The sequence below is a fragment of the Anomalospiza imberbis genome, chromosome 27 (assembly GCF_031753505.1).
Source record: "Anomalospiza imberbis isolate Cuckoo-Finch-1a 21T00152 chromosome 27, ASM3175350v1, whole genome shotgun sequence".
Taxonomy (NCBI): Eukaryota; Metazoa; Chordata; class Aves; order Passeriformes; family Viduidae; genus Anomalospiza; species Anomalospiza imberbis.
The window spans coordinates 5,355,170-5,371,841 of NC_089707.1; the positions used below are offsets into that span (position 1 = coordinate 5,355,170).

Sequence of the window (16,672 nt, forward strand, 5' to 3'; positions counted from 1 at the left end):
CCTCCAGCCCTTCCCGGTGCCCCCAGGTCAGAGAGGATTCCTAGATTTTGATGGATTTGGGGTAAATGAGGCGTGTGGGGGGAATTGGGGGGATTTGGGAGAGAGCTGGGGGGCTCCCAGTCCATCCCAGTCCATCCCAGTCCATCCCAGTCCCCTCCAACCCCTCCCAGCGCCCCTTCCAGAGGGCGAACCCCCAGATCCCGGTGCGAGGTTTGGGTCAGAGCAGGGATGGAATTGGAGGGGGCGGATTTGGGGCAATTCGGGACATCCCCAACCTCCCCCCACTTGGCCACCCCCATCCCGTGCGGTGTCCCCGCTTGGGGACCTCTTGGTCACCGCCGTGTCCCCAAGGGCGCCGCCGCCACCTCCAGGGCGGCCTCAGCTCCTTCCTTTCCCTTTTCCTGTATTTTTATTTCCCCTGTATTTTTATTTCCCCTGTATTTTTATTTCCCCTGTATTTTTATTTTCCCCCTATTTTTTTCCTGTATTTTTATTTTCCCCATATTTTTATTTTTCCTGTGTTTTTATTTTCCCTGTATTTTTATTTTCTCCGCATTTTTATTTTTCCTGTATTTTTACTACCCCGCATTTTAATTTTTTCCTGTATTTTCCTTTCCCCCATAGATTAATTTCCCCCGTATTTTCCTTCCCCCCGTATTTCACTTCTCCCGGTATTTCCACTTTTCCCTCCCTCCCGCTGCATTCCCCGGCGCATCCAATTTTAGCAGCTGGACAAAAACAACGGCGGAGCTGCCGGAGCTGCCCCGGGCAGGGCTCCGCTCCTGACGCGGCTCCCGGAGCGCGCACGGGCCGAACCCGCGCCCCATAAAAGCCGCGCCGGCCCCGGCAGCGGCCGCAGTCGCCGCCCGGAGCAGCCATGGCACAGCTGGCACGGCTGGCACGGCTGGCACGGCTGGCACGGCTGGCACGGCTGCTGGCACGGCTGGCGGTGCTGGCGGCGCTGGCGCTGGGAGCAGGTAAGGGATTGGGGTTTGGGGTTTTGGGGTTTGGGAATTGGGAATTGGGGTTTGGGGTTTTTAGGGTTTGGGAATTGGGAATTGGGGTTTGGGGTTTTGGGGTTTGGGGTTTTGGGGGTTTGGGGTTTGGGAATTGGGAATTGGGGTTTTTTGGGGTTTTTGGGGTTTTTAGGGTTTGGGAATTGGGAATTGGGGTTTGGGGTTTTGGGGGTTTGGGAATTGGGGTTTGGGGTTTTTGGGGTTTTTGGGGTTTTTGGGGTTTGGGAACTGGGGTTTTTGGGGTTTGGGGTTTTGGGGGTTTGGGGTTTGGGAATTGGGGTTTTTGGGGTTTGGGGTTTTGGGGGTTTGGGGTTTTTGGGGTTTGGGAATTGGGAATTGGGGTTTTTAGAGTTTGGGAATTGGGAATTGGGGTTTGGGGTTTTGGGGGTTTGGGAATTGGGGTTTGGGGTTTTTGGGGTTTTTGGGGTTTTGGGGGTTTGGGGTTTGGGAATTGGGGTTTGGGGTTTTTAGGGTTTGGGAATTGGGGTTTGAAGTTTTTGGGGTTTTTGGGGTTTGGGAACTGGGGTTTTTGGGTTTTGGGGTTTTGGGGGTTTGGGGTTTGGGAATTGGGGTTTGGGGTTTGAAGTTTTTGGGGTTTGGGGTTTTTGGGGTTTGGGGTGTTTGGGGTTTGGGGTTTGGGGTTTTTGGGGTTATTGGCGTTTGGGAATTGGGAATTGGGGGTTTTGGGGTTTGGGGTTTTGGGGGTTTAGGGTTTGGGATTTGGGGTTTGGGGTTTTTGGGGTTTGAGAATTAGGAATTGGGGTTTGGGGTTTTTGGGTTTTAGGGTTTTTGGGGTTTGGGAATTGGGGTTTGGGGTTTTGGGGGTTTGGGGTTTTTGGGGTTTGGGGGTTTTGGGGTTTGGGGCTTTTGGGGTTTAGGAATGGGGGTTTGGGGTTTTTAGAAATTGGGGTTCAGGTTTCGGGTTTTTGGGGTTTGGGAATTGGGGTTTGGGATTTTGGGTTATTGGGGTTTGGGGGTTTTGGGGGTTGGGGTTTGGGGGTTTTGGGGTTTTTGTGGTTTGGAGTTTGGGATTTTGGGGTTTGGGAATTGGAGTTTGGGGTTTGGATTTGAGGTTTTTGGTGTTTGGGTTTGGGGTTTTTGGTTTTTGGGCCACTGGTGTTTTGCGAGTCCCAGTGGGAATGAAAGGGGGCGGGGGTGGTGGCACAGGAGGGGTGGCACGGGGGAGTTGAGACCGCTGGCACCTGCCAAGGAGGAGGTGTGGATGGGGATCAGGGAATTCTGTCCTCTCAGGGATCACGGGGATGGAGGGACAGGGATGGGGACAGAGGGACAGGGATGGGGACAGGGACAGAGGGACAGGGATGGGGACAGGGACAGGGACAGAGGGACAGGGACGGGGACAGGGACAGGGACAGAGGGACAGGGACGGGGACAGGGACAGAGGGACAGGGATGGGGACAGGGACAGGGACAGAGATGAGGACAGGGACAGGGGGTGGCAGGGTCTGTCCCTGCCATGGGGTGGCTGCTGGAGGGGGGGTGGTGGCCGTGGGGTGCCCAAGGTGACCCAGGGGTGTCACCCGCGGGTGACAGGGGACAGAGGTGTCACATCCATCCCCTCTGGAATTGCGGGATCCCGGGGAAAGAGCCGGCCCCGGAGCCTGCGGGACACGGCGACAGCTGTGGGGACACCCCAGATTCCTGTCACCCCCCGCTCTGGGGCTCGGTGGCACCGTGGTGGTGGCATCTGTGCTGGGGGATGTGGGCTCATGTCCTTGTCCCCCCCGGGACAGCCGGGAGCTGGCTGGGAACGTTCCCCATGGGTGTGGGGTGGGTCCAGCCTCGGCCACCCCCGGGGCCACCCCTGGCTGCCAGGCCACCACGGCCCACCCTCGGTGACACCGCCAGCCCGGCCTTGGGGACAGGGATTGGGGGGCTCGGGGCAGGGTGTCCCCACCTCTGCGGGGACAGGGCTGGGGACAGAGCCCGGGACGTGGCAGTGCCACCTCTGCGCCCCCCAGAGCCGCTGGAGAACGACTCGGAGCCGGGCAAGGCTGGCACGGCCGGGAAGCCCTGGAAAACCACGCCCGACCTGGAGGAGCCGGACCTGGGCACGGCAGGTGCGGCCACCCCGAGGGCCCTGCGGCCACCGTGTCCCCTGCAGCGTCCCGGGGGGCAGGGCCCACCCTGTGCCACCCCTAAGGACAGCGGTGGCGACCGCTGTGACGTTCCCATGGATCTGGGGACAGTGCCCCCCTCATGCCACCCCCCCCACACGACCCTCAGTGGTGACCGCCCTGCCGTGTCCCCTGGGGTCACCCTGTCCCCTCTCCATGTCCCCACAACCCCCCCCACCGTGTCCCACTGGCCGTCCCCACCCCACCAGCCCCTCAGTGGTGACCCTTTATGCCCACACCCCCTACCCTCCGTGTCCCCAAGCTGTCCCCAACCATCCCCAGCTGTCCCCAGCCCATCCCCACCCATCCCCACCCATCCCCAGCAGTCCCAGCTGTCCCAGCTGTCCCCAGCTGTCCCCAGCTCTCCCCAGCTGTCCCTCTCCCAGGTGAAGGCGCCGAGTGGACGTCGTGGTTCAACATCGACCACCCGGGGGGTGACGGTGACCACGAGAGCCTGGCGGCCATCAGGTTCTACTTCGGGGCCCGGGTGTGCGCCCGGCCCGTGGCCATCGAGGCCCGCAGCACCGAGTGGGCGCTGCCCGCGGCCCTGGGCCAGGTGGTCCATGCCAGCCCCCAGCGCGGCTTCCACTGCCTGCACCGCGAGCAGCCACCGGGCACGGCCTGCGCCAACTACCACGTGCGCTTCCTGTGCCCGCGGGGTGAGCCCAGGGCACCTGGGGCACCTGGGGGGACACCTGGGGGCACCTGGGGGGCAGCTGGGGGCAGCTGGGGGCAGCTGGGGGGCAGTTGGGGGGTACCTGACACACCTGGGGGCACCTGGCACACCTGGGGGCAGCTGGGGGCACCTGGGAGGCAGCTGGGGGCAGCTGGGGGGCAGTTGGGGGGCACCTGACACACCTGGGGGGACACCTGGGGGCACCTGGCACACCTGGGGGCAGCTGGGGGCACCTGTGGGACAGCTGGGGGGCAGCTAGGGGTACCTGGGGGGCAGCTGGGGGGCAGCTGGAGCAGCTAGGGGTACCTGGGGGGCAGCTGGCACAGCTGTGTGTCACCTCTGGCACACCTGTCACAGCTGTATCCACCTGGGGCACAGCTGGGGCACAGCTGTATCTCCTCTGAACCCCACCTGTGTCCCACCCGTGTCCCCCCTGTGTGCCACCCATATCTCACCTGCGTCCCCCCTGGGCTGCGGGCTGGGGGCGGTGCTTCCCCTTTAAGCCCTCGGCTGCCGTCTCCGGCCCGCGCGCGCTCCCAGTTACTCCCAGTTACTCCCAGTTACTCCCAGTTACTCCCAGTGTCCCCGCAGATGACATTTACTGGTCGCACTGGTCGCCCTGGAGCCCCTGCTCGCGCAGCGCCTGCGGCACCCGGGGCACTCAGAGCCGCACCCGGCGCTGCCGCAGCGCCCGCAGCCAGGCCCCGCTCAAGGAGCTGCGGTGCCAGGGCAAGGCCAGCGAGCGCCGGCCCTGCAGCGCCGGGCCCTGCCCAGGTAGGCACCGCCAGCCCGCCGTGCCACCCGCCTGTGCCCTGGGTGCTGCCGGGGAGGGGACACGGGGTGGGGGTGGCACCTGAACCCCGCGGTGCCACCCGCCTGTGCCCCGGGTGCTGCCGGGGAGGGGACACGGGGTGGCTGCGGAGTCGCTGCTAGAGGTGGAGGTGGCCGTGGGGTGGCACTGGGGTGTGACAAGGACAGGGGTCTCCCCAAGGACCTGAGTCCCCGTCTCAGTCCCCACAGCAGGAGCAGGTGTGAAAAGCCACCCGGTGCCACCCGGTGCCACCCGGTGCCACCCACCTCTGGCTGCTCTGCCGAGGGTGTGACCCGGGGGTGACCGAACGGGGCCACCCCGAGCCGGGGCATTGGGGGCACCCGATTGCCACCGGGAATGTCCCCTCAGAGCCCACCTGGACGGAATGGGGCGCTTGGGGTCCCTGCTCCCGCAGCTGCGGCCGCTCCGGGACGCGCGTCCGGCGCCGGAGCTGCCGGGGCGCCAAGAGCCCCCCGTGTCCCGGCCGTGCCACCGAGGCGCAGAAATGTCCCCGCTCACCGTGCCCAGGTAACCCCCCCGGTGCCCCCTCCGCGGTGCCCCCGCTGCCTGCGGGCTCTGAGCCCCCCGCAGGCTGCCCCGGGCACACGCTGCGGGGCACGGTGGTGACAGCGGGCGGGGTGGCACTGCCCGGCGCCCGCGTCTACCTGGAGGGCCGCCCGCCCGTGCTGCTGGCCCGCAGCGATGCCCAGGGGCGCTTCACGGCCTCGGGGCTGTGCCCGGGCCCCGCCGCCAACCTCAGCGCCCACCGCGATGGCTTCGCCCCGGGGCTGGCACCCATCGTCACCAACGGCTCGGGCGTGGCCGTGGCGCACCTGAAGCTGCGGCGGCTCGGTGAGAAGGCGCGGGGGGTGTGGGGGCAGCCCTGGGGGCGAGCCGGGGGTGCCCATGGGCTCGCTGCCCCTCTCGGCCCTTTGCAGAGAAGCCCCACATGGTGCTGCACCCCGCGGCCAGGGTGCGGGAGGCCGGGCAGGACGTGACCTTCTGCTGCAAAGCCTCGGGCACCCCCGCGCCCCAGAAATATTACTGGTGAGCTGGCACGGCGGGCACGGGCGGTGGCGGCGGCGGCGGTGTCCCCGCTGAGCCTGTCGCCCGTCGCCTGTCGCCTGTCCCCGCAGGTACCACAACGGGACGCTGCTGGAGGGCAGCGCTCAGCGCAGCAGCGGCCGCCTGGCGCTGCGGGGGCTGGCACCGGAGCAGGCTGGCACCTACCACTGCAAAGCCAGCTCCGAGGCGGGCGCCATCCGCTCGGCGCCCGCACAGCTCACCGTGCTGGGTGAGCGGGCACGGGGGGCTCCTCCGGGGTGGCGAGACCCCCACCGAGCCCTCTAATGCCCTCCCCCCCCCTCCCCGTGCCCCCAGCCCAGGGCCAGCAGAGCTGCAGGGCGGAGCCGGAGCCCAGCCTGGTGGAGCTGCCCAGCGAGTGCCCGCAGGATGCCAGCGGCTCCCGCTACTACAACGTGGGGCGCTGCCCGGCCTCGCCGTGCCCGGGCGGCCCCGCGGAGCCCTCGGGGTGCGGGGGGGAGTCGGGGCGCTGCTGCGGGGTGCGGAGGATGGAGCTGCGGCAGGTGCCGTGCGCCGGCTCCGTGCTGCCCCTCAAGGTGGTGGCCGAGTGCGGCTGCGGGCCCTGCGCCCAGCCCCGGGCGCTGGTGCAGGGCCGGGTGACGGCGGCCGACACCGGGGAGCCGCTGCGCTTCGGCCACATCTTCCTGGGGGGCAGGAAGGTGGGCTTCACGGGCTACCAGGGCTCCTTCACCATCGAGGTGCCGCCCGACACGCAGCGCCTGGTCGCTCGCTTCGTGGACGGCCAGCAGCGCTTGGTGGACGCCGTCAAGGTGCTGCCCTTCGACCGGCGGGGAGGAGCCGTGTACCAGGAGGTGAAGATGCTGCGCAAGAAGGAGCCGGTGGAGCTGGACGGCGGCCGGAGCAACGCCATCCCTCTGGGGGAGGCCGGCGGCCGGGAGCCCGTCGGGGAGCTGGTGCTGCCGGCCGGAGCCTTCCTGCGGCCGTCCGGGGAGGTTTTCAACGGCACGGTCAAGGCCAGCGTCACCTTTGTGGACCCCAGGGACGTGGCCACGGCCAGCGCCGCCTCCAGCGACCTGAGCTTCACCAACGCCGAGGGGGAGATCGTCCCCCTGCGCACCTACGGCATGTTCGCCGTGGATTTCCGCGAGGGTGACAGCGGCGCGGCGCTGCAGGCGGGGCCGGTGCAGGTGAGGATGGACACGGCACAGGTGTGGATGCCCGAGCACCTGCAGAAGATGAAGCTGTGGTCCTTGAACCCCGAGAGCGGCCTGTGGGAGGAGGAGGGCGTGCTGCGGCCGGCCGGGGGCGGCCGGAGGAAGAGGGAGGAGAGGACCTTCCTGGTGGGCAACCTGGAGATCCGCGAGCGGCGCCTCTTCAACCTGGACGTGCCCGAGGACCGCCGCTGCTTCGTCAAGGTCAGGGCCTACAGCAACGAGAAGTTCAACCCCTACGAGCAGCTGGAAGGTGTGGTGGTCAGCCTCATCAACCTGGAGCCGCAGCCCGGCTTCCCCAGCAACCCGCGGGCCTGGGGCCGCTTCGACAGCGTGGTCACCGGCCCCAACGGCGCCTGCCTGCCCGCCTTCTGCGACGCCCAGCGCCCCGACGCCTACGCGGCCCTGGTCACGGCCACGCTGGGCGGCGAGGAGCTGGAAGCCGTGGCCTCCAGCCCCAAGCTCAACCCCAACGCCGTGGGGGTGGCGCAGCCCTACCTGGGCAAGCTGGGCTACCGGCGCTCGGACCACGAGGACCCGGCGCTGAAGAAGACGGCGTTCCAGATCAACGTGGCCAAGCCCGACCCCAACAACGTGGACGAGAACAACGGCCCCGTCTACTCCTACCGGAGCCTGCGGGAGTGCGAGGAGGCGCCGGTCAGCGCCAACCACCTGCGCTTCTACCGCGTGGAGGTGGACAAGTACGAGTACAACGTGGTGCCCTTCAAGGAGAGCGACATCACCTCCTGGACCGGTGACTACCTGGCGTGGTGGCCCAACCCGCAGGAGTTCCGGGCATGCTTCATCAAGGTGCAGCTGGAGGGGCCGCAGGAGTACATGGTGAGGTCGCGGAACGTTGGGGGCAGCCACCCCCGCACCCGGGGCCAGCTCTACGGGCTGCGGGACAGCCGGAGCGTGCGGGATCCGCTGCTGGACAACACCTCGGGGGCCTGCGTGGAGTTCAAGTGCGGCGGGATGCTCTTCGACCAGAGCCTGGTGGACAGAACCCTGGTGTCCATCGTGCCCCAGGGCAGCTGCCGCCGCACGGCCGTCAACGGGCTCCTGCGGGACTACCTGAGCCGCCACCCGCCGCTGGCCGACAACAACCACACCGGGGCCTTCTCCATGCTGGCCCCGCTGGACCCGCTGGGCCACAACTACGGCATCTACACCGTGACGGACCAGAACCCGCGGCTGGCCAAGGAAATCGCCATCGGCCGCTGCTTCGCGGGCACCTCGGACGGCTTCTCGAGGGAGATGAGGGCGGGCGAGGGCACGGCCGTCACCTTCGAGTGCCAGGAGCGGCCGCCGGGCAGGGAGAGCTTCTTCCAGCGCCTGCTGAGCGCCCCGGCCGAGGCGCTGGCCGAGATCCGCAGGGAGATGGGGAGGTCCGAGCTGCGCCGCGCTCCCCCCGAGGTGATGGACTTCGCCTCCGGAGCCCCCGGGCCCACCCGCCGGACCCCCAGCAGCCAGCGGAGACCGGGCCGGCCGCGGGGACAGCCCTGAGTCCCCTCCGTGTCCCCTCCTCGGCTCTGCTTTGTCGCCCCCTTTCCCCGTCGCTTTTGGCCGCGCTCATTTATAACGCCCGAAGGATTGGGGGGACACGCGGAGCGGGGGACGGGGGTCAGGGGACAGCGGCGACGTGGGGAGGGGGTCCCGCCACCCCCCCGGTGCTGTCGCTGCCTCCTCTTGGTGCTCAGCCCCGCGCTGGCGGTGCCGGAGGCGCCGCGGACGGGATCGAAATAAAAATAATAAAAGAGGGGGTGGGAGCAAGCCGGGGAAGGGGCGGGCATGGCAAGGGGGTCCCCGCCCGGTGCTTTGCCCCGTGCCACCGGCGGAGCCCCGGTGTGCCCGCGCCGGGAGCTGGCGGCACTGATTTCACCCCCGAATCCCACAAAACCGGGATTTTTTGGGAGGAAACCCCAAGGACAACGCGGATGAAACTCCCTCCCTGCGGTGCCACCCCCACCCGGGGGCCGGTGCCACCCCCGCGGCACCTCGGCCACCGCGCCGGCCCGGATTTGGGCGGATTTGTACATTATTTATTACAAAATATACAATTCTTGTACACCCGCCTGGCTGCTGGGCTTCTCCGGGACGGGGGGGGGCCCAGCCCCGCGTGTCCCCGGCGTGTCCCCCGCGTGTCCCCCGCTGTCCCCAACCCCTGCCCCCGTTCGGTAGCACCGTCCCGGCCGCTCCTGTTTGCCTTGGGCCGGGCTCAGCCGGGCTGGCAGCGGCGGGGGGGCGCGGTGCCAGCTCCCCGCGGCCAGCGGGACGTGGCAGACGGGGCGGGGGGACCCTCCCGGCGCCCCCCCGGCCCCGGGATGTGCCGAGCCACCAGCCGGGCACCCCCCGCGTGACCCCAGCAGGGTGGGGGACGGGGTGGCTCCGTCCTGCTGCCACCTGGGTGTCCCCGGCGGGGTTATTTTTGGGTGTCCCCCCCGCTCCCTCCCCGCCGCCCCAGCCGCGGATGCTGTAATGGAACAGGCGGCGTTTATGGGGCCAAACCCGGGACAACATTTCCCTTCTCCAAGCCGCCCTGGCCCCGGCGCGGCATTTTTCCACCCTTTTTCCACCCTTCTCGCTGGATGCGGGATCAAAGGGGGCGCGGGGGCCCCCGGGGGGGTTCCTTGGCCGGAGCAGCGGCCAAATCCCGGCCCCGCTGTCCCGGCCCGGTCCCGCCGGGATGCGATCCCAGCGCGGGCGGATGCCGGCACGGCGGGGGGGAGAGGGAGAGGGAGGGAGGAGGCACCTGGAATGCTGAGATTCCATGGCGAGGTGTCATTCCAACCCCTCCTTCCCAAAATCTGCGTGCTGCCTGTGCCCGGCTGCTCCCTGCCCTGGGCTCTCCCTGTCCTGGGTGTTGTTTTTCCCTGGTTTCTCCTTATCCTGGATTTTCCCTGTCCTGGTTTCTCCTTATCCTGGATTTTCCCTGTCCTGGATTCTCCTTATCCTGGCTGCTCCTTTTCCTAGGTGCCCTTTTCCCCTGGATCCTGCCCGTCTCTGAATCTCTCTCTCATCCCTGGCTGCTCCTTATCCTGGGCGCTGTTTTTCCCTGGATTCTCTTTATCCCGGATTCTCCTTATCCCGGATTCTACTTATCCCGGGTGATCCTTATCCTAACTGCTGCCCGTTCCTGGGTGCTCCTTTTCCCTGGCTCCCGCCTGTCCCTAAATCTTCTCCATCCCTGCTTTATTCCCTGGATGTTCCTTATCCCTGGATTCTCCCTGGTTTGGGTCCTGCCTTTCCCCGGATCCTGATTTTCCCCGGGTTCCAGGAATTGTCCCCACCGGTTCCACGTCCCCTCCCCAGGGACACGCGGGGGAAACTCCCGGTGGCAGCGGCCGGGACAGGGCCGGGGTCCGGGATCCTGTGGGAATGCGGGAATTCCATGTGGGAATGCGGGAATCCTGTAGGAATCTGGGAATGCCGGGATCCGGGATCCTGTGGGAATGAGAGAATGCCGGGATCCTGCGGGAATGAGGGAATTCCATGTGGGAATGCGGGATCCTGCCGGGAATGCCGGGATCCTGTGGGAATGTGGGAATGCGGGAATGCCTGGATCCTGCTGGGAATCCGGGAATGTCGGGATCCGGGATCCTATGGGAATGAGGGAACGCGGGAATCCCGGGATCCTGTGGGAATGCCGGGATCCGGGATCCTGTGGGAATGAGGGAACGCGGGAATCCCGGGATCCTGTGGGAATGCCGGGATCCGGGATCCTATGGGAATGCGGGAATTCCATGTGGGAATGCCGGCTTGGGGCAGGGCAGATGGAAACGGCTCCCGCCGCTCTTCCTGGAGCCAGGAGGGAAAAGAGGAGAGGAAAAGGCAAAAAAAAGGGGGGAAAACTGGGGAAATAGAAGGAAAAATTGGGGGAAAGGGAAAAAAAGGGGGGGAAAGTGGGGGGAAAGTGGGGGAAAGGGCAAAAATCCCAAAAATAGGGACAGAAGGGGTGACTCCCAAGGCCAGGAACACCCCGGGATGTCCCGTCTGTGGGATGGGTGATCCAGAGGGGATTTTTGCAGGTTTTGGGTGGAAAAACCTCGATTTTCCCCGGCTTTTGTGTGGAATGTGGGGTGGGGATGGAGCGAGGATGCCCTAAAAGGTCCCGGCCGTGGATTTTGGGGTGACCCAGAGGTGGATTTCACCCTGGAGGGTCCGGGAGGCAGGACCAGGGCTGGGAATATCCCGGGAGAGCGGAAAAACGGGATGAGAAAAACCTCAGCTGCTTTTTTTCCCCGTTCCCGGCCCCATTCCAAGCGGGAATCGCAGAGCGGGGAAGGGAACGGGAGCCCGGAGCCGGCAGCTCCCGGCCCGCCCCGGTAATTTGGGATGGCCGGATCCCAAAAAAAGATGGGAAAAGGATGTGCCAGCACGTCGGGATCTCGGAGCGGCTTTTTTTTTTTGGGATATTCCGCCTTCCCACAGCATCCCAAAAACCCATAAAAACCCCACAGGGAACCGGGAGCGGGGGGATTTGGGATTTATTTGGGATTTTTTTAGGATTTTTTTTTTTTATATATCTTGGGATATTCCACCCCTTTCCTCCGGGAATGAGGAGCTGGAAAGGCCCCTGGGAAGCCGCTTTTGTTTTTTGTTTTTTTTTTTTTTTTTTTTTAATTATTTCTTTGAAAGAATGGAAAATGTAATGACAGGGTCTGAATGAAAAGGACAAAAGGAAGCAGCTGGAAAGGCCCTAAATAGAGAAAAATTCACAAAACAACAACAACAAAAAAAAAAAAAACCCAAAAAAAAAAAAAAGAAGGATGAGAGGGAACAGGGGGTGAAAAGGGGAAGGAAAGGATCGGGATCCCCTGTCCCCAAATGGGGCATCCCCGAGGACCCCAAAACTGAGCATCCCTGGGGATCCTGAGCATCCCTGGGGACCCCAAATCGGAGTTTCCCGGGGACCCCAAACTCGAGCATTCCCAGGTATCCCGAGCGCCCATGGGGACCCCAAAACTGCGCATTCCGGGGGAGCCAGAGAATCCCGGGGGACCCCAGATTGGAATCTGTGGGGATCCCAAACTGAGGCACCCCTGGGCACCCCAAACCCGCTCATCCCGAGGTATCCAGAGCATTCCCAGGGACCCCAAATCAAAAATCCTGAACCGGAGCATCCCTGAGGACCCCAAATCAGGGAATTCCTGGGAACTCTGAACTGGGGGATCCCCGGGGACCCCAAATCCGGGAATCCCTGGAAATTCTGAACTGGGGGATCCCTGGGGACCCCAAATCCGGGAATTCCTGGGAATTCTGAACTGGGGGATCCCTGGGGACCCCAAATCCGGGAATTCCTGGGAATTCTGAACTGGGGGATCCCTGAGGACCCCAAATCAGGGAATTCCTGGGAACTCTGAACTGGGGGATCCCTGGGGACCCCAAATCCGGGAATTCCTGGGAATTCTGAACTGGGGGATCCCTGAGGACCCCAAATCCGGGAATTCCTGGGAACTCTGAACTGGGGGATCCCTGGGGACCCCAAATCAGGGAATCCCTGGGAACTCTGAACTGGGGGATCCCTGGGGGCCCCAAATCAGGGAATTCTCGGGAATTCTGAACTGGAGGATCCCTGAGGACCCCAAATCAGGGAATTTCTGGGAATTCTGAACTGGGGGATCCCTGGGGGCCCCAAATCAGGGAATTCCTGGGAATTCTGAACTGGGGGATCCCTGGGGGCCCCAAATCAGGGAATTCCTGGGAATTCTGAACTGGGGGATCCCTGGGGACCCCAAATCCGGGAATTCCTGGGAATCCCGAACTGGATCATTCCCGGGGATCCCAAATTGGAGCATCCCGGGGGACCCCAAGTCAGGGAGTCCCTGGGAATCCCAGACCTGAGCATCCCCGGAGACCCCAAATTGGAACCTGTGGGGATCCCAAACCAGAGCATTCCAGAGGATCCAGGTGCGGAATTCCAGAGGATCCAGGTGCGGAATTCCAGCTGTGGAATTCCAGCTGTGGAATTCCAGCTGTGGAATTCCAGCCCGTCTGGCCAAGAGGAGCCGCTGCGCTCCCGCCGTTCCCTCTGCCGGGAGCCGGGAAAAAAAAAAGCCCCGATCCCAAAAAGCCCCGATCCCAAAAAGCCCCGATCCCAAAAAGCCCCGATCCCACCCTTCCCAAAGCGCTTCCCTTGGGAAAGGGGTCTCCAGGAGCCGGGAGGTTTTTGGGAACAGCCCGAGGGGCTGCGAGGTCACTGATTTCTTTTCCCGACGCGGAATTCCACAGGAACGTTCCTCTCTTTCCCAATATTTTTGTCCTTTCCCAGGTTTTTTTGGGCTTTTTTTTTTTGGTTTTTTTTTCAGCTTTCGCATCCCAAGCGTTCAAAACGAGTAGCTTCTGGAAAAAACATCCCATTGGTTTTTTTTTTTTTTTTTTTGCTTTTTCCAGCTATTTTTGAACCTTTTTTTGGCTTCCTTTCCCTCTCTGGCGCTCCAGCCCATAAATAATAATAATAACAACATTTTTAAAGCCTTTTCGCTGACACTTCACCGGCCCTGCCAGAGCCTTTTCATTCTCCAGATGGCGAAAACCCGCCTCAAAATAATAAAAATAAAAGGGAAAAAAAATCCCCTAAAAAAAAAAAAAAAAAAAAAAAAGAAGAAGAAGCCTGGAAGTTTTGGTAAATATTTGGTGGCTTTCCCTTTTTTTTCTTTTTTCTTTTTTTTTTCTTTTTTTTTTTTTTGGCGCGGGGTGGAGGGGGGGAACTTCTAAAAAAAAAAAAATATTCTGTCACATGAAGAAGTCCTAAAAGTGGAGCAGCAATTTTTGGGATATTTTGGGGATACTTTGGGGATATTTTTGGGATGGGCAGGGAGGAAACATCCCTGGCAGGTGCCGGGGCTCCCTGCCCGGTTTGGGGCGCTCGAGGTTCCCCCCCGGGTTTTGGGGGGGGTCACACCCGAGGGAGGAACTGAAGGCGCTCTGCCACTAATTAAAGCAAAATTAAACTAATGAAAGGAAGCGGAACCTCCCAAGCGTGCGAAATTCACAGAGCTCCGCTCCCCGGTTTGGGATTTTATCCCCGCAAATGTTACATATTCATAGAGTCGTGTAATGAGCTCATGCATATTCATGAATGGCCCCGCCCACCCCGCTCCGTGTTTGCTGGAATCTGAAATTCAAGGAAATCTCCAAACCATTGCTCCTGTCCTGGCTGAACTCTGAATTATTGCTCATTGTTTCTGTTCTACCTAAATTCTGAATTGTTGTACATTGCTTCTGCTCTTCTGGCTAAAATCTGAATTGTTGTACATTATTTCTGTTCCACCTAAAACCTGAATTATTGCACATCGCTCCTGTTCTACCTAAAATCTGAATTATTGTACATTGTTGCTCTTCTACCTAAAATCTTAATTGTTGTACATTGCTTCTGTTCTTCTGGCTAAAATCTGAATTGTTGTACATTATTTCTGTTCCACCTAAAACCTGAATTATTGCACATTGTTTCTGTCCTGCCTGAATTCTGAATTATTGTACCTTGCTCCTGTCCTGGCTGAACTCTGAATTATCACAAATTCTTTCATTCCTGGCTGAACCCCGAATTCTTTTAATTCTTTTGGATCCTTAATTCGGTCCCGGCACACGGGACTGGGGACTCCTTAGTCTTGGGATTATTCGCCCCCGATCCCTCTGGATCCCCCCGTGCTGGAATGTCCCCGGATCCGGCCCGGAGGTCACCGATTGTCGCCGGGCGGGGGATTTTGGGAATCACGTGATTTCCTTTTTTTGGAGAATCGAAAGTGCTGAACTTTGGGAGAGAATGTCGAAGTGTCTCCCTGGAAAAGGCAGGACGGAGCTCTGGAAGGTGGTGGCCGCCGTGGCCCTGGCGGTGGCCGCCGTGGGGGTGGCGGTGACCGTCCCCACCCTGCTGTGCCAGCGCGGGGGGGACCGGGATTCCCGGGAGGGGCTGGAGAAGGCTCTGGATGTCACCAACAGGTCCCTGGCCGTGTCCCGCGGGAGGTGGCAGCGCTGCAGGGAGGAGCTGGTGGGTCCTGGGGACACAGGGAGCCCCGCTCTGGGGGGTTTGGGGACACAGGGAGCCCCGCTCTGGGGGATTTGGGGACACAGGGACCCCTGCTCTGGGGAGTTGGGGACACAGGGACCCCCGCTCTGGGGGGCTGGGGACAGGGGGAACCCCGCTCTGGGGGGCTGGGGACACGGGGACCCCCGCTCTGGGGGATTTGGGACACAGGGACCCCTGCTCTGGGGAGTTGGGGACACAGGGACCCCCGCTCTGGGGGGCTGGGGACAGGGGGAACCCCGCTCTGGGGGGCTGGGGACACGGGGACCCCCGCTCTGGGGGTTTGGGGACACAGGGACCCCCGCTCTGGGGGGCTGGGGACACGGGGACCCCCGCTCTGGTGGTTTGGGGACACGGGGACCCCCGCTCTGGGGGTTTGGGGACACAGGGAACCCCGCTCTGGGGGGTTGGGGACACAGGGACCCCCGCTCTGGGGGATTTGGGACACAGGGACCCCTGCTCTGGGGAGTTGGGGACACGGGGACCCCCGCTCTGGGGGGCTGGGGACACGGAGACCCCCGCTCTGGGGGTTTGGGGACACAGGGACCCCTGCTCTGGGGAGTTGGGGACACGGGGACCCCCGCTCTGGGGGGTTGGGGACACAGGGAGCCCCGCTCTGGGGGTTTGGGGACACAGGGAGCCCTGCTCTGGGGGTTTGGGGACACAGGGAGCCCCGCTTTGGGGGGTTGGGGGACACGGAGAGGGGACAGCCCGAGGCGGGGTGTCCGGAGTGTCACCGGAGTGTCACCGCCCAGGGAGCGCTGCAGGGAAAGGTCCTGGAGCTGGAGCGGGCGCTGGCCAACGTCACCTGGCTGGAGGGTGAGTGAGGGCAGGGAGGGGCACTGTCCCCTGGGCACTGTCCCTGGGCCACCCCGGGCACCCTGGGCACTGTGTCACCCTGGGCACTGTGTCACCCTGGGCACTGTCCCTGGGCCACCCCGGGGCACCCTGGGCACTGTGTCACCCGCACTGTCCCTGGGCACTGTCACCTGGGCACTGTCCCCTGGGCCACCCTGGGCACTGTGTCACCCTGGACACTGTCCCTGGGCACTGTCACCTGGGCACTGTCACCTGGGCACTGTCCCCTGGGCCACCCTGGGCACTGTGTCACCCTGGGCACTGTCCCTGGGCACTGTCACCTGGGCACTGTCCCCTGGGCCACCCTGGGCACTGTGTCACCCTGGGCACTGTCCCTGGGCACTGTCACCTGGGCACTGTCACCTGGGCACTGTCACCTGGGCCACCCTGGGCCACCATGGGCACCGTGTCACCCTCATGCCTGTCCCTTGGCCATCCTGTCCCCTGTCCTGTCCTGTCCCCTGGGCCAGCCTGTGCCCTGTCCCCTCCGCAGAGCAGAACCGGGCGCTGGGGACAGAGGTGACACGGCAGCGGGAGCAGCTGGGGGAGGAGCAGAGCCTCAGGTGAGCCCCCAGTCACCCCCACCCCCACTCCCAGTGACACCCCCACTCTGTCACCCCCTGTCCCTGTCCCCCTGTCCCCCTGTCCCCCTGTCCCACTGTCCCCTCTGTCCCCGCAGGGCCGAGCTCCAGCTGCAGAACCAGCTCCTGCAGGAGCAGCTGCGGGACATGAGGAGCCAGCACTCGGCGGGGGACAGGCTGGCCGTGTCCCCCGCTGTCCCCGCGCTCCTCGCCGTCCTCGGGGTGCTCCTCCTGTGACCCGGAGCACCCCGGGTCCCCCTGTCCCCGCTCTGGGGTGACCAGGGGCTGTCTCCACCCGGCCTGGTGGGGTCT

General features: G+C 63.5%; 1 protein-coding gene across 1 annotated transcript; it reads left to right on the forward strand.

Moving 5' to 3' along the window:
* The first annotated feature begins 877 nt into the window (after positions 1–877).
* Positions 878–8,964, forward strand: CILP2 (cartilage intermediate layer protein 2). The gene is made up of 8 exons (XM_068173718.1): positions 878–977; positions 2,977–3,096; positions 3,540–3,812; positions 4,421–4,603; positions 5,010–5,492; positions 5,579–5,687; positions 5,777–5,934; positions 6,021–8,964. Exons 1-8 carry the CDS (start codon positions 878–880, stop codon positions 8,399–8,401), a joined length of 3,807 nt encoding a protein of 1,268 aa, XP_068029819.1. The 3' UTR covers positions 8,402–8,964.
* The last annotated feature ends 7,708 nt before the right edge of the window (positions 8,965–16,672 follow it).

What these genes read in the sequence shown, in the direction of transcription:
- CILP2 (XM_068173718.1), top strand. Translation starts at nt 878, where the DNA reads ATGGCACAGCTGGCACGGCTGGCACGGCTGGCACGGCTGGCACGGCTG. An exon ending in CCTGAAGCTGCGGCGGCTCG is followed by an intron (nt 5,493 to 5,578) that starts GTGAGAAGGCGC and finishes GGCCCTTTGCAG; the next exon opens with AGAAGCCCCACATGGTGCTG. An exon ending in CGCACAGCTCACCGTGCTGG is followed by an intron (nt 5,935 to 6,020) that starts GTGAGCGGGCAC and finishes CCGTGCCCCCAG; the next exon opens with CCCAGGGCCAGCAGAGCTGC.